The following is a 15,781-nucleotide window of genomic DNA, read 5'->3' on the forward strand; positions in this document are numbered from 1 at the left end:
AAAAAAAGGAATGAAGGAAAGGAAGGAAGGAAGGAAGGAAGGAAAAGCACTCAGATTGGAAAGGAATCTGCAGAAGGCATGAGTTTACACAGTTGACCCTTGAACAACATGGGATTGAACTGCACAGGCCACTTACAGATGGATTTTTTTTATATATACTATGGCACTATAAACGGATTTTCCCTTTCTTCTGATTTTCCTAATAATATTTTCTTTTCTCTAACTTTACTGTATATTTTATATATTATTTTATGTATATAAATGTAATACATATATAAAATATGTGTTGACTGTTTATATCATCAGCAAGACTTCTGGTCAACAGTATTAGTAATTAAGTTCTGGGGGAGTCAAAAGTTATACACAGTTTTTTGACCACGTAGGGGTCAGTGCCTCTAAATCCACATTGTTTATAGATTGTATCTAGAAATACAATAGTCAATTGTATATAGAAAATCCTAAGGAATCCACTGAAACACAATTAGCAACAAACAAGTTCAGCAAGGTTGCAGAATACAAAATCAATGTAAAAAATCAACCGTTTCTACACACTTGCAATGAGCCATCTGAAAAGCAAACTAGGAAAACAATACAATTTTTTGATACAACAGTATCAAAAACAAAATATGCAAGAATGAATTTAATAATAGTCGTATAAGACTTGTACACTAAAAGCCATAAACCTTTGTTAAAAGAAATTTAAAAAGACCTAAATAAATGGAAAGACAGTCTAATTTTATAGATAAGAAGACGTAATAGTGTTAAGATGGCAATACTCCCTAAATTAATCTACAATTTTGACTGAATCTATGTCAATATCCTAGATGGATTTTTTTTTTTCCCCAGACATTGACATCCTAAAGTTCAAATGGAAATTCGAGGTATCCAAAATAGCCAAAATAATCTTAAAGACAAAAACAAAGTTGGAAGACCCACACTTCCCAAATTTAAAACTTACTACATAGTTGTAGTAATCCAGACAGTATGGTACTGGCATACAGATACACAGATCAATGGAGTAAGATATAAATTCTAGAAATAAACTTCCATATTTGTGGTTGACTTTTAAAAAAAAAAAAGAAAACAAGGGTGTCATGACAATGTAATCTAGAAAGAATAGCTTTTTAAACAACTGGTGGTGAGAAAACTGGATTATCCACATGCAAAAGAATTATGTTGAACCTCTACCTCACATTAAGTAGAAAAATAAACTCAAAGACCGAAATCTAAAAACTAAGACAAAATAGTCCAGGAAGAAAACATACATAAATCTTCATGACCTTGGATTAGATATCGATTTATTATATAAGATACCAAAAACATAAACAACAGGAGAAACCATAGATAGACTGGACTTAATCAAAATTAAACAGGAGGCATCATCAAAAAAATGAAAAGACAAGCCAGAGAATAGGAAGAAGTACTTACAAATCATACATCTAACAAGGGACTTTTACCCAGAATACATAAAGAAATCTTACAACTCAAAAATAAAAAGGCATAGAACCCAATTTAATTTTTTTTTTAACATTTATTCATTTTTGAGAGACAGAGTGTGATTGAGGGAGGGGCAGACAGAGAGGGAGACACAGAATCCGAAGCAGGCTCCAGGCTCCGAGCTGTCAGCCCAGAGCCCGATGCAGGGCTCGAACTCACACCCCGCGAGATCATGACCTGAGCCGAAATTGGACACTTAACCGAATGAGCCAGAACCCAATTTTAAAATAAGCAAAGGATTTGAATAGACATTTCTTCAAAGGACATATATGACTGGCTAAGAAGCCCATGAAAAGATGCTCAACATCACTAATGATTAGGGAAATGCAAATCACAACCACAATGATAAAGCACTTCACACCCACTAGAAAATCTATAAACTATAGATAGATAGATAGATAGATAGATAGATAGATAGATATTAAAAACAAGTCTTGACAAGGAAATGGCGAACTTGGAAACCACACACACTGCTGGTGAAGCTGAAAATGGTGAACCCACTTTGGAGCAGTCTGGCTGTTCCCTACAAGACTAAACAGAGTTACAATATGACCCAAAAATTCTACTCTTAAGTATATACTCAAGAGAAATGAAAACATAGGTAGACATTAAAACATATACACTGATGTTCACAGCAGCATTATCCATAATAACCAAAAAGCAAAAATGCCCAAATGTCCACTAACTGATGAAGAGATAAACAAAATGTGGTATAACCATACATTGGAATATTAGCTGCCATCAAAAGGAACTAGGTAATGATACATGCTATGATATAGATGAACTTTGAAGACATGCTAAGTGAAAGAAGCCAGAAACAGAAGGCTACATATTATAGATCCCATTTATAAATGAAATGTCAAGAATGGGCAACTCTTTAGAGAGTTTGGAGAAAACAAATTAATAATTGCCTAGGGCTGCAACTGGAGGGGTTCAAGAGAAACAGAGAATGACTGCTAAATGGGTATGGAGTTTCTCTTGGGGGTGAGGAGAATGTTCTAAAATTCATTGTAGTGATAACTGCATAACTCTGAATATACTAAAAGCCACTGAAAGATACACTTCAAATGGGTGAATTGTATGGTATGTGAATTGTATCTCAATAAACTTGTTATTAAAAAAATATGGGGCAGTGGGCTGGCTCAGTCTGAAGAGCATGACTCTTGATTGCAGGGCCATGAGTTTGAGCACCATCATGGGTGTAGAAATTACTTAAAAATAAATTAAGTAAACAAAAATGAACTATTGGGACCTCATCAAGATAAAAAGCTTCTGCACAGCGAAGGAAACAATCAGCAAAACTAAAAGGCAACCAATGGAATGTGAGAAGATACTTGCAAATGACATATCATATAAAGGGTTAGTATCCAAAATCTACAAAGAACTTATCAAACTCAACACCCAAAAAACAAATAATCCAGTGAAGAAATGGGCAAAAGACAGGAATAGACACTTCTCAAAGGAGACATCCAGACGGCCAACCGACACATGAAAAAATGCTCAACATCAGTCATCATCAGGGAAGTACAAATCAAAACCACAATGAGATACCACCTCACACCTGTCAGAATAGCTAACATTAACAACTCAGGCAATCACAGATGTTGATGAGGATGCGGAGAAAGAGGATCTCTTTCGCCTTGCTGATAGGAAGGCAAACTGGTGCAGCCACTCTGGAAAACAGTATGGAGCTTCCTCAAAAAATTAAAACTAGAACTACCCTATGACCCGGCAATTGCACTACTAGGAATTTATCCAAGGGATACAAGTATGCTGTTTCAAAGGGGCACATGCACCCCAATGTTTAGAGCAGCACTATCAACAATAGCCAAAGTATAGGAAGAGCCCAAATGTCCATCGATGGATAAATGGATAAAGAAGATGTGGTGTATATACACATATACACACATGTGTAAACCTGTTTACACATATATGTAGTGTATATACAAGGGAGTATTACTCAGCAATCAAAAAGCATGAAATCTTGTCATTTGCAATTACGTGGATGGAACTTGAGGGTATTATGCTAATCAAAATTAGAGAAAGACAAATATCATATGACTTCACTCATATGAGTAATTTAAGATACAAAACAGATGAACATAAGGGAAAGGAAGCAAAAATAATATGAAAACAGGGAGAGGGACAAAACATAAGAGACTTTTAAATATACAGAACAGAGGGTTGCTGGAGGGGTTGTGGTTGACGGGATGGGCTACATGAGTAAGGGGCATTAAGGAATCTACTTCTGAAATCATTGTTGCACTACATGCTAACTAACTTGAATGTAAATTTAAAAATACATTAATTAATTAAAAAAACTTTTAAAAACTGAGGACATAAAGCTAGTCAATGAACTAGATGGTTTTTAGTAGGACTTAAGGTTGTATCTTAAATATTCCTGTTTTTACTATTAGTGTTGTTTATTAAATTCTTACCAAAAAAAGTAGTATCTGTATTGCCTAAGGTCATCTAGAAACACATGTTTCATGAATGCTCTTGAAGGGGATCACCTCTCTGCACAGGCTCCAGCCCACTGTGACTAGTAAGTACTATTTTTACAGACAACAAGAAAACATGTTTTTATCTTATGGAGATGCTTTTTTGTTTTTCTTTTTCTCTTTGTTTCCTAGATCACATTGGGTAAGTGGAAATATATTCCAAATTCCTATACGATCACCTCTTGATTTTAGAATATTGACTGTTCCAACTAAATATAATTTATCTTGTTAAACATCTGTACCTTTCTCTACATGATCAAAATAAGATTTGATTGCAGACAGAATTTCACTTTTGTAGGTAAATTAACAAGTACCTTCTCCCTAAATTCACTACTTCAAACTAATCTGCAGGCATAATAGCTTACTAATGACCTTGTCATTAAAAGGGGGAGCGGGGGGGGGGGGGGGGGCTGGGGAAGGGCAATAAACCATGGTGTCTAGGACAAAGCTAGGAAATGAGATCAACAATTCCCTTTTCACTCAAATTGATGTTGAAAGAGTTAAATAAAGAGATATTGTAACAGATCTATTTATAATCCTTTGGTTTTTCTATATCAAATCTAATTCCTAAAAATAACATAACTGATAAAAATTTAAAGATTGTTGCCTTGAGTTTTACTTAACACAGAAGTAGTTGTTTGTCAGGATTTTTTATTTTCTGATATCCAAGCTCTATGAAGAAAGGCCATCTGTTATGTGTTTCCCATTCAGCACACTTAAAATGCTTCACTCCATAGACCATATCTTGACATTTTAAAAAACAAAATGACTGTGCCCTCTGGTGGACAAGGCCTTTTAGTAAATATGTTACACACCACACCACCATTATAATCACATCATTGTCATGCTTAAGAAAAAAATCCAGTCACACATTATCACTCCACTCTAAACACCAAACCAACAGAGTAGAAAATCAAAAGCTCAGTCTGTGGTATACTTGTAGGATTTGTTACATCCAACAAGATTGTTGCTCTAAAAACAAAAGGAATTCTAAGTGGACTGAGCTCACGTTGGGAACACATATCCTCTAAAATCACCTCCTAAGCTGACAAATGGTCAACACAAGCCAGTAAGGAATATTTATTCACATTTTATACTCTGTAGTACTTGACAGATCCTCTAAAAACATAAGGGCTTTAAACATGTTAATCACTTACATAACTCTTAACAAAATCTTTAACAGCAAAAGAGTTCAGAAACAAATACAGAAAGTAAATCTGTGAAAACTTAAGAGGCAGCAGAGAAATTCTTTAGTTTTGTGAACAAAAGTGAATCCTGACTAAAAAGAATTCTTTGGTAATGAAGCAAAAAACATATTGTTTTCTGTTTTTGTTTTTTGAAACCAACAGACCTTCAAGCATTCATTACTCATCACATCATTTGCCATTTGCAATTTGTCATAACTCAGTCACAGTTGAGCATAATCTGGTTAACTGAAGTTGAATACAAACTAGTTATCAATCTAATTAAGAGGGCCAGAACTTAAAATTGCTGATGGAAATGGTCAGATCCTAGCTACAGAAATTATTTCAGTATTAAGTATTCAAAGAGAATGACGACTGGCAAAAAGGGATAATGCAGGTAAACATAAAATAGAACAGTACAAAGTAATAAGGGTATTAGTACTAGTAATTAGTTTTTCTGTTAATTTCAAAGACAATGATTACAGATTCATTTATAAAAGAAATGAGAAATATATTGAATGTGGAAAAAATTAATTATTTCACTATGGCAAATTATCATTGAGATAAGAAGTGGAATATTACCAAATTCCCCAGAGTGGTCAGACATTCTTGTATACCAGCAGTATATAAGATTACCTGTTTCTCAAATCCTTGCTGGCCATTGATATTGTTACACTCTTTATTTTCACTAATCTCATGAGTGTGAAATGGCATCTAGTTGTAATATACACAAGGAGGGATTTTTAGAGATATAATAGCAAGAAAAAAAATAGACATTTTATGAATCTACCAATAAAATAATGAAAAAATTGTGGCATATTCATAAAATAAAGTATTACGCAACAGTTAAAATGAATGCAGACAGTATAATACAGATAAATTGCAAATATAGTGTTGGGTGAAAAAAAAATCAAGTTTAAAAGCCAGAGCAGGGGAGCCTGGGTGGCGCAGTCAGTTAAGCGTCCGACTTCAGCCAGGTCACGATCTCGCGCTCTGTGAGTTCGAGTCCCGCGTCAGGCTCTGGGCTGATGGCTCAGAGCCTGGAGCCTGTTTCCGATTCTGTGTCTCCCTCTCTCTCTGCCCCTCCCCCGTTCATGCTCTGTCTCTCTCTATCCCAAAAATAAATAAACGTTGAAAAAAAAATAAAAAAAATAATAAATAAATAAATAAATAAAAGCCAGAGCAAACAAACTTTAAAACCAGGTGCAACAATGTTTATAGATTCATATAGAAGGTGAAAAATGTTTTATAACATAAATGGGAAAGATATAAATTTCAGGATAATGATTATCTGTGAGGAGGAAGATGAGGGAATGAAATTTGAAAGGATAAAAAATGCTTTGGGCGCCTAGATGGCTCAGTCAGTTAAGCATCCGACTCAGTTTTGGCTCAGGTCATATCTCATGGTTCATGAGTTTGAGCCCCGCATAGGGGCTCTGTGCTGACAGTGAGGAACCTGCTTGGGATCCTATCTCTCCCTCTCTCTCTGCCCCTCCCCCACTCATATTCTCTCTCTCTCTCTCTCTCTCTCTCTTTCACTCTCTCTCTCTCTAAGTAAATAAACATTTTTTAAAAATGTTTCAATGGCACTGGTAACATTTTATTGCTTCTTAAAAACGCAAATTATTAACATCTAGGTGGTAGGTATATAGGATGTTCTATTATTCCCCTACTCTATCCTCTGTTTGAAATATTTCATAATTTTGGGGAGCCTGGGTGGCTCAGTTGGTTAAGTGCCGACTTCGGCTCATGCGATGAACTTCCGGTTCGTGGGTTTGAGCCCCGCGTTGGGCTCTGTGCTGACAGCTCAGAGCCTGGAGCCTGCTTCCCATTCTGTGTCTCCCTCTCTCTGTGCCCCTTCCCCGTTCATGCGCTCTCTCTCAAAAATAAATACGTTTAAAAATTTTTTTAAATAAAAGAAATATTTCATAATTTTTAATAAGTGAAAGCAACCTAAACACAATGACAGCCAATGATAGAGGATCGGTTACATTATGGTATAATTCAAGTATTGTAAAAAAAAAAACAAAAAACAAAAAAAAAACTGTGATGACATGAATGCATATATATTTACATGAAAAGATATCCATGATACTGGATATGCCATGATATTGCCAAATTTTAAGAAGACACAAAATAGCATATACAAACACATTTTTAAAATGGAGGAATAAGAGTGTCTATAGGAAATTCACACAGTTATACCCAAGTCTACCACTGCAATCTCTTCGTTGTAGAATTATATGATTTTCATATTCTTCTTTATACATGTCCTATGGTCTCTCAATTTTTATGGTGAGCATATATTGCTTATAATCAGAAAACTATTTTTTCATGGGAAGAAGAATAAAAATTTACTGTTACCATTTCAAATTGAGAACACTAGCAAGGAAATCTAGTGAAAACTACTAAGTGAACAAATAACACAGAAATCCAGTAATGAAAACAGGGAAGTTTGGGGAAGTGTGCTGAGTTAGGAGACCAGACATCTTAGCCTTCTTTGACTTATAAAGTGGTAGGAAACTAAACAGGTCAGTGTGGATGGGCCCAAGGATGACAGAAGAGACTAGGGCCCAAACTGCAGAAGAAAAAGAGCCATGGTCTGATTTGGGGTATTCTACACAAGATGGGAGGGATATGTGTAAACTTTCCATGCTTTTCTTCAGGCTCTCCTCCCCTTTACTCTCTTCCACACTTCTTTTCCAAGTGATAAAGTGTCATGATGAAATAATTCTTCACTATTTTCCACATCTTAATGAGATGCTCTGTTCCCTGATAAAGTTAATAAATGAATGAGCAATCATTACCTCAGAAATTAATAGGAAAAGTTTTATTTTAAAAGCTCAAAATTCACTGAAGAAGTGCTCTTTTTGTACATTTGTGCATTTGAGAAATGTCTTTAGATTTTACAATTCCTATTTTGTGTATAAACTGGTATGGTTTTACTTCTTATTTTAATGTGTCATTTCCTTATTTATCCTTTGAAAAGAGAACTCTGACCTTTGTTTCAGTCTACAAATTGAAGGTGATATTGTGACAGTTAACAAGTTCCTGGGAGCTAGGAAGCCACGTATATTCAGCCTTAGCAAGACTTCTTCATATCACAAAACTAGCCAGTGTTCTGGGAGGGAAAATAGAGTAAGTAGCTATTAAGCATCTTCCCTACAAAGAAAGCAAAGGAGGGATCACAAACAAGGCATCCAAGCAACCACATTTCCTTGCAATGTTTGCATTTTCCTTCACTAGAGAAAAAACAAAATCTCTCTTCTAATCTCAAGCCTTTGTATTAAACAAAATCATTTCTTACAAAAGAATCTCGAAGTTAACCAGTAAATTTTCTAACAGTCTAGTTTGTGGGAAATTAACTAGTGATAACATAGGGTGCCAATTTAAGAATAATTATCAGGAGAAATAAATCATAGGTCATATAAGGAAAACCCTTTATTTTGTACCTTTGTTCCCAATACCAGGAATGATACAGTCAAGGACAAATTTGCATTCCAAGACCTTCATCATCTAGGTCTTCTCCTCATAACACGAAGAACATACACTAAGTACTAGATTATAATACTGTATACAATGATCATAGTATATCTAGCCCAAAAGGTAATTTGCTGAAATTAAGATTTGCCATTGATAGCTATACTCAAAAACTCAGATGCTAGGCTTACTGATTAAGGCTTCCTTAAAGATAAATCTTGTTTTGAATTTTTTAGTAATCGTCATTATCTCCTCTACTTATCAAGTCACTTCTTAAAAGTATAGCAGTAAGAAACCTAGAAAAGTTTGATCCTTCTGAGACTGGCCTTCAATATGTAACTAAATTATTCCAACTGTATTGATAATAAACTGGAGTCTAGCAAGACAGCTTGCTAGCATGACAAATCAATACATAAAACCTTGACTATTCAACAATGCTCTAATAGTTGGTTATTCATATTCAAAAGATAAAAATAGAGGCCTATCTTACAGTACACCACCAAATAATTCTGGGTAAAGACCTCATGAGCATGGAGTGGAGAGCATGGGGAAACTTTATAAATTTTTGGAGTAATAGAAGAAGCCTAATGGGAACTATCAGTAATGAATTCTTAGTGAATGTCTAACTCTGGACAATGACCACGCCATACAGTATTTCATTGCCAGGTCTCCTACAAGATATTTAGATTTAAGGGAACATATTGATGCCATATATCTTCTCCTCAGATCTGAGGCACAGCCACAGGATCTTTAAAAATTTTTTTTAAAAAGTTAAAAAAATTTAAAAAGTACCTGCCAAAACAGCCAATCAAACTCTGTAACTGAAAACACGGAGCTTCCCCCAGGGAAAAATATCAAACCCTTTTTTAAAACTACAATACTAACACACCATATTTTAATCCAAGATTCTCATTTTTACATTAAAACTCAAATTTCTTTGGATTTCTGATTTTTATATACTTGAATATTTTTTTGAATGTCAGAGGGGGATAGAAAAGCCTGTAAACACCATTTGCTTACTATTGACATATATAGCAATGGAATGTAAACATACAATTTCGACTGACATGTGTTACATTGTAAATATCTGATCTCTTATAAATAATAGAATCCAAGAATATCATAAAACCTACAGAATATAGAATATATGCCCACCAAAACTATCCCACCTAAACTCTCTGAGAAAAGTTTAAAAGTAAAATATTTCTCAGCCACATCTCTTAATAACCATATTGTGCTTTTAAATTAACTTGCTTATACTTTTAACACATTTGATTGGTTTTACAGACATTTCACTACAGCGAGCTATCCCCATTTCATCATCATCATGTCCTCCTTGTAAACAATAATAGCCTATTATTTGTGAATTCTGATTCTGAGCAATGTCAAGCCAGCCATGCAAATATAAAAGATGTCCATAATGATCCAACAATTTGTTAGAACATTCTCTCTTTATTGCCACTTCCTGGGCTTGCCCTATATTGTCACAATGCAAAAAGTAGGCAGATATTTAACACTACTCTTTCTTTGACAGTGAATATGCAATTTTGTCAAAGTATCTTTTAAATGTAAACTGAATTTACAATAGCAGAGTAATAGAGGAGCACCAAAAAGACTATGGTTATCAAGAGTTAATGGAACTCTATAAACAAGCTTACTAAGAAGAAAGACTCTTCAGTAAAAGGATCGCCCGACTCCTTAGGCTGAATGAAAGAAAGGATGCCAGCTCATAATCATTGGTAAGCATAGACATGCAAATTACAACAAAATAATACTTTTTGCCCATCAGATTGGAAAGGTTAAAAAGACTGGTAATATCCAGTGTGGAAAAGGGTTTAGAAAAATGGATATTCTCTGGGGCACTTGGGTGGCTCAGTTGGTTAAGCATCCAACTCTTGGTTTTGGCTCAGGTCATGATCTCACAGTTTGTGAGATCAAGGCCCTTAGTCAGGCTCTGAAGCGACAGCGCAAAGCCCTGCTTGGGATTCTCTCTCTCTCTCTCTCTGCCCCTCCTCCTTCCCCGCCTGGCCACCACCACAGGCACACACTCTCTCTCTCTCTCTCAAAATAAATAAATAAACTTTTAAAAAATTGAGTATTCTCATGCAGTGTTAATAGGAATAAATTAGTACAGCCTTTTGGAAACAAAATTTATTTTATCTATGAAAATTTCAGATGAACACACCCAGGGACTCCTCAATTATACTTCTAAACCTCTATCCTAGAGAAATAATTTAATTTTGGATAAGAAACCAAAATATCTGTCCATGGGAAATGGCTAATAAATTATGGTCCTTCATATTACAGAATACCATGCAGTGCTTACTAGGAACATGCTAGATCTATAGGTAAAGCTGTGAAAAGATCTGTTAGACATCAAATGCCAAGCGTGGGGAGGTGGGGGAAATCAAATTTCAGAGTTAACACTGTAGGGGAGATCTGTCATTCATAGTGCCCCAAATTTTCTGAAACCACTTTCTCCACACAATGAATTCTACCTTCCCAAAGTAGACTAAAACAACAAAAATAAAAATAATAACAAACACTATAAACCGTATTACCCAGCATCCATCATCGCTAGTATTTCACTTAAAGTACATGGCTAGTAACTATGTGGCCTACAGGCAAACAGAACAATCAAGGTGTAAGATTTGAGAAAGAGCCTGGCAAAGGATATTTCTTTAGCTTGGGTGGCATGGCAGTGGAGGCAGGATGTTTTGAGGTAAGACCACAGAGGCTCACTGATGGGAGAAAAGGTGATGTGCTTTGGGGGTCAGTGGCGGCATCAATCCTTTATCAAGCCATTTTTACAACGAGCTTCTGTGTTTTGTTCCTGACAATTTGGAAACTGCTTCTCCAGAATATGATACTCTGGACATCTTTAGCTAGAGTTGATTCCATTATAAAAATTAAGAAACCTTTCATATACACAAATGGTCATCACTTAAGAACTTCTTGAGTTCATAAATTTTGAACTAAAAAGCACCACATATTCAGAAAAAGATCTGAAGGTCTGTAAGATCACATAACACCCTGATGTTAACACTGAAGAGGGAAATGGGATTGATATGTATAGATGAGGAAGGGGTGATGGCAGGCTTTTCCTGTTTCCTCAATATACTTCTTTTCTGTTTAAATATTTTTACAGTAAGAAATAGTCCTACAATGCTGGGAGTTTGTTTTAATAACTTAAAATCTTCAAAAAATTAAAAACTAATATGCCCCTCCTAAAGGTGTCTGTCATCCTAAATGACAATAATCGTTTTATAGTACTTAAAAGTGGAATTTTAAGAGAGAACAACCTGAAAACATTCTGTGGTACATATATACACAATTTCATGTATTCTAACTTATATAACATAAAAGCCTCATATTATCTTGTAATGGGGAAGGACTTTCTAACCATAACCCCAGAGGTAGAAGGAAAGCATAGCAATTTTTAACTACATAAACAAAACTACTGAAACCTTAAAGTTAAAAGATGAAGGACAAACGAGAAAAAAATGACCTAAAACACATATAGCAAATAATAGATTAATATTTCCAGTATATAAAGAATTCTTAGAAATCAGTAAGAATAGACATTTTGTTTGTTTGTTTTGAGAGAGAAAGAGAGAAAGGGGGAAGGGGCAGAGAGAGAAAGAGAATCCCAAGCAGGCTCCATAGTGCTGTCAGCACCGTCTGATGCAGGGCTCAATCTCACAACTATGAGATCATGATCTGATCCGAAATCAAGAGTCAGATGCTTAACCAACTGAGCCATCCAGGCGCCCCAGTAAGGATAGACATTTTAGTTTAAAAATGGGCAAAGAGCATTAACAGGGAATTCACTCTTATTCACACGCACGCATTCACACACACACATGCATACATACACCACACACACACACACACACACACACACACACACACAGGGCAAAAGACATTAATATGTTCAATCTCATTAGATTTTTTTGTCAATTAACTAAAATTTGATAATATTTAGTATTGAAGAGGGTATGGGGATAAAACACAGTATCAAACACTATTGGTGGGATTCTAAACTGTCCCAAACTTTCAAAAGGCAATCTGGAATATACAACAAAATTTTAAATGTGTTCCATAACAGAGCAATTCTACATTTGGAAATGTATCTTATGCAAATAAATAGACAAATACAAAAAAATGAAGACATTCACTATAGCACTGTTTATAATAACAAAAACTGGACAACTTAAAAATCCACATGAAAAATTAAACAAATAAATGTTCAAAAATTCATAGTATTTCCTGATAATGCAAAACCTTCCAGCCACTGCAAATAAAAACATAGATCCTTCCCTAATACCATGAAATGATGTTCTAGATAGCAAATTAAGTCAAAAAGCCTGGAAACCAAGTAGCATGTTTCTATCAATGTTAAATACAGATTCATTATATAAGCAAACATTTACACAAATATATACATACACTTATATCTATAAACACACACACCCACCCACACTGGGCATATATCTTAGAAAACAGTTTAGAAATACATACCAAAATGTTAACAGTGGCTAGTTCAGAATGATTAAATTATCCAAAAAAGTGAATAGTCTGAACCCTTTACAATGAATATGTATGGGTTTTATGATAATAGTAAGAATATTTTCATTCTTTAAACAAATAATGAGCAACAAAAATCACCTTACTAAACACCTTGTGCTTTTACCATATATTACTATTTTCTTACCTTTAAACCTTCAGCTGGAAGTCTATAACCAAATCTTGCTGGAAGGTCATCAAATGTCTGAGATGCATTTTCAAAATTATACTAAATATAAAATTAAAAACAAGTTACAACCAAGTTACACATAACACTAAAAACAAAAAGGTTATTTAAGTTGTCATTTCCACAATTTGATCCACTAACGCAGCTTAACACAATTAAATCAATTTTGGAAATATACATTCACTAAAATAGCAAGGAATATATACAATTTACTACATATACAACTGCATAAATTAGATTCTAATTTCACATAATTATTAAACAGCAGCAATTCTGTAACATTAAACCACTTACTACCTCCTGAGTTTTTCCCACAATTTCCTAGCAAGGAATTTTCTTTATTTCTTTTTTTAATGTTTTTTTATTTTTGACAGAGAGAGCAGGAGTGAAGGAGATGCAGAGAGAGAGGAGGACAGAGGATCTGAAGCTGTCTTTCCCCTGACAGCAGAGCCCGATGTGGGGTTTGAACTCACAAACCATGAGATCATGACCTGAGCCAAAGTCAGACACTCAACTGACTGAGCTACCCGGGAGCCCCCACTCCCAGCAAGGAATTTTCTAAACAGATTATTTTCCTGCAAGAGTTCCATCTGACTTTCTCTAAAGGGTCTGATTTAATAGGAGAGATATACAGGATATCTGGCTCTAGCTTACAAAAGATGCCTTTTCCCCAGAGAAAAAAGAAGCACCAAATCATTTTTAAGAAATTATCATTTCGGAGGAGTTAGAATGGCAGAGAAGTATAGGGACCTGGATTTCCCTCATCCCTCAAACACTGCTGTTTTGAGGTCAGAACACTTGGAGCACCCATGAAATCAGCTTGCAAAGGGACACAAAAACCTCCACAGGTGGAGGGAGACAGCTTAGCTGAACTGAGATGCATGTATGTGAATTGGGGGAGATAAAACGGTGGTATAGACACAGAGTGGGGGAAACCCTTCTGTGGAGAGACAAAAGGGAAAGAAAAAGAGGCTGTGGAAGTCCGGTACTGGAAGTCCCTCTCCAGACCACAGACCAGGGAACAAGAAATAGAGAGAGTGCCAGTTTGTACTTCATAAACAGTCTTAGGAGCTGAAGGCTGGAATTTTCAAAAGTGTGGGACTTTCTCTGGACTGGAGCCACTGCCATATGTGGGCACCAGGGGAGGAGGGGAGCCAGCCCCAGGCATGGTAGGATCTCAGGGGGCACTGGGAGAGAACAGTCCCCTTCCTCGAGTACTGTGGGAAGAGGATATGTTGCCCCTCCAAGGACAACAACCCTGCAGGTGCCAGCCAGAGGCCCTTTGTTGACTGGGCAGAGTGGCACTACCCCAGAACCAGGTTTGCACAGAGTGGGATCCTTTAAAACATCTGGTTTTGAATCCTGGCAGAGTGCCTAGGAGACACAGGGGGACTGTGGTGCAGGGCAAGCTGACTGCTGACACTGCTCTGTGAGCATGGCCTGAACAGCGTGGTTTGAGATACACAGTGCAGGGATGAGAGACTGGGGTGTCGGCATTTTTCTCCCCATCACCAACACAGTGGGGCCTCAGAGAACAGGACAGCCACCCCCTGTGAAGGTGGGAGCGCTTACACCAAACCCCGCCCCTCCATGCCAGGCAACAGCTTATCTACTTGAGCAGGACTGACACCGAGTGAACCAGACTGCCTCTCCTCCAGATCAGCACAGCCACCAGTCCCAGGCACCAACAGACAACTGTCCTGCTGTTTTATGTGTTCTGGTCTTCTTTTTCCTCTTTTCTTTCCTTCTCTTCTTTTTTCCCTTCTTTTTCTTTCTACCCTCTTTTTTTTTCCCCCTTTGGAATCAGGCTCATAGTTTCTGATTTGATTTTTGGTCAATTCTTATTATACATATTTCTTTCTTTCATTCTTTCTTCTTTCTCTGTTCTGGTTTTTTGTTGTTGTTGTTGTTGTTGTTTAATCAAGCAGTTTTACTCTACTCTCTTTACATCTTTTCTGTATCTCCTTTATTTTCCTCTCTCTCTGGATTGAGCCTTATAGTTAGTTTCTTTGATTCTCTGACTGGTCTTTTTTTTTTTTTAACCCACCCCTTTCATTTTCCTCTTTGTTTGGGATAAGGTTCACCAACCCCCCCCCCCCACCTTTCCTTTTTTTCAAGGTTACTTCAATGAACAAAGCAAAGCACACCTGGTAGAAGGTCCAAATGATCCACTACTAAGAGCAGTGGGATAGAGCAGCCAAATACACAACAACACAGGGCTACCTGAAGTGCCAGGCCCTGGACAGGGTATGACTTCTTTTTAATATAGTAGTACTTGCAGGTGCAGGTCATACAACAAGCTATCAAAATGTAAAAGACAAAATGACGAACCAGAAGAATTCTCCTCAAAAGAAATTTCAGGAAGA

General features: G+C 36.2%; 1 protein-coding gene across 5 annotated transcripts in view; it reads right to left on the reverse strand.

The window, feature by feature from the left end:
• The window catches only part of RNF13 (ring finger protein 13), a 165,891-nt gene that overhangs the window by 112,306 nt on the left and 37,804 nt on the right, over positions 1 to 15,781 (reverse strand). For all 5 annotated transcript variants that reach the window (XM_043595143.1, XM_043595140.1, XM_043595141.1 and 2 more), the window contains one exon: positions 13,377 to 13,457. In XM_043595143.1, the coding sequence (XP_043451078.1) occupies positions 13,377 to 13,457 (81 nt within the window). Of the gene's footprint in view, positions 1 to 13,376; positions 13,458 to 15,781 lie in introns of those variants that run through there.

This window comes from Prionailurus bengalensis, chromosome C2 (genome assembly GCF_016509475.1).
Source record: "Prionailurus bengalensis isolate Pbe53 chromosome C2, Fcat_Pben_1.1_paternal_pri, whole genome shotgun sequence".
In the NCBI taxonomy this organism is placed as follows: Eukaryota; Metazoa; Chordata; class Mammalia; order Carnivora; family Felidae; genus Prionailurus; species Prionailurus bengalensis.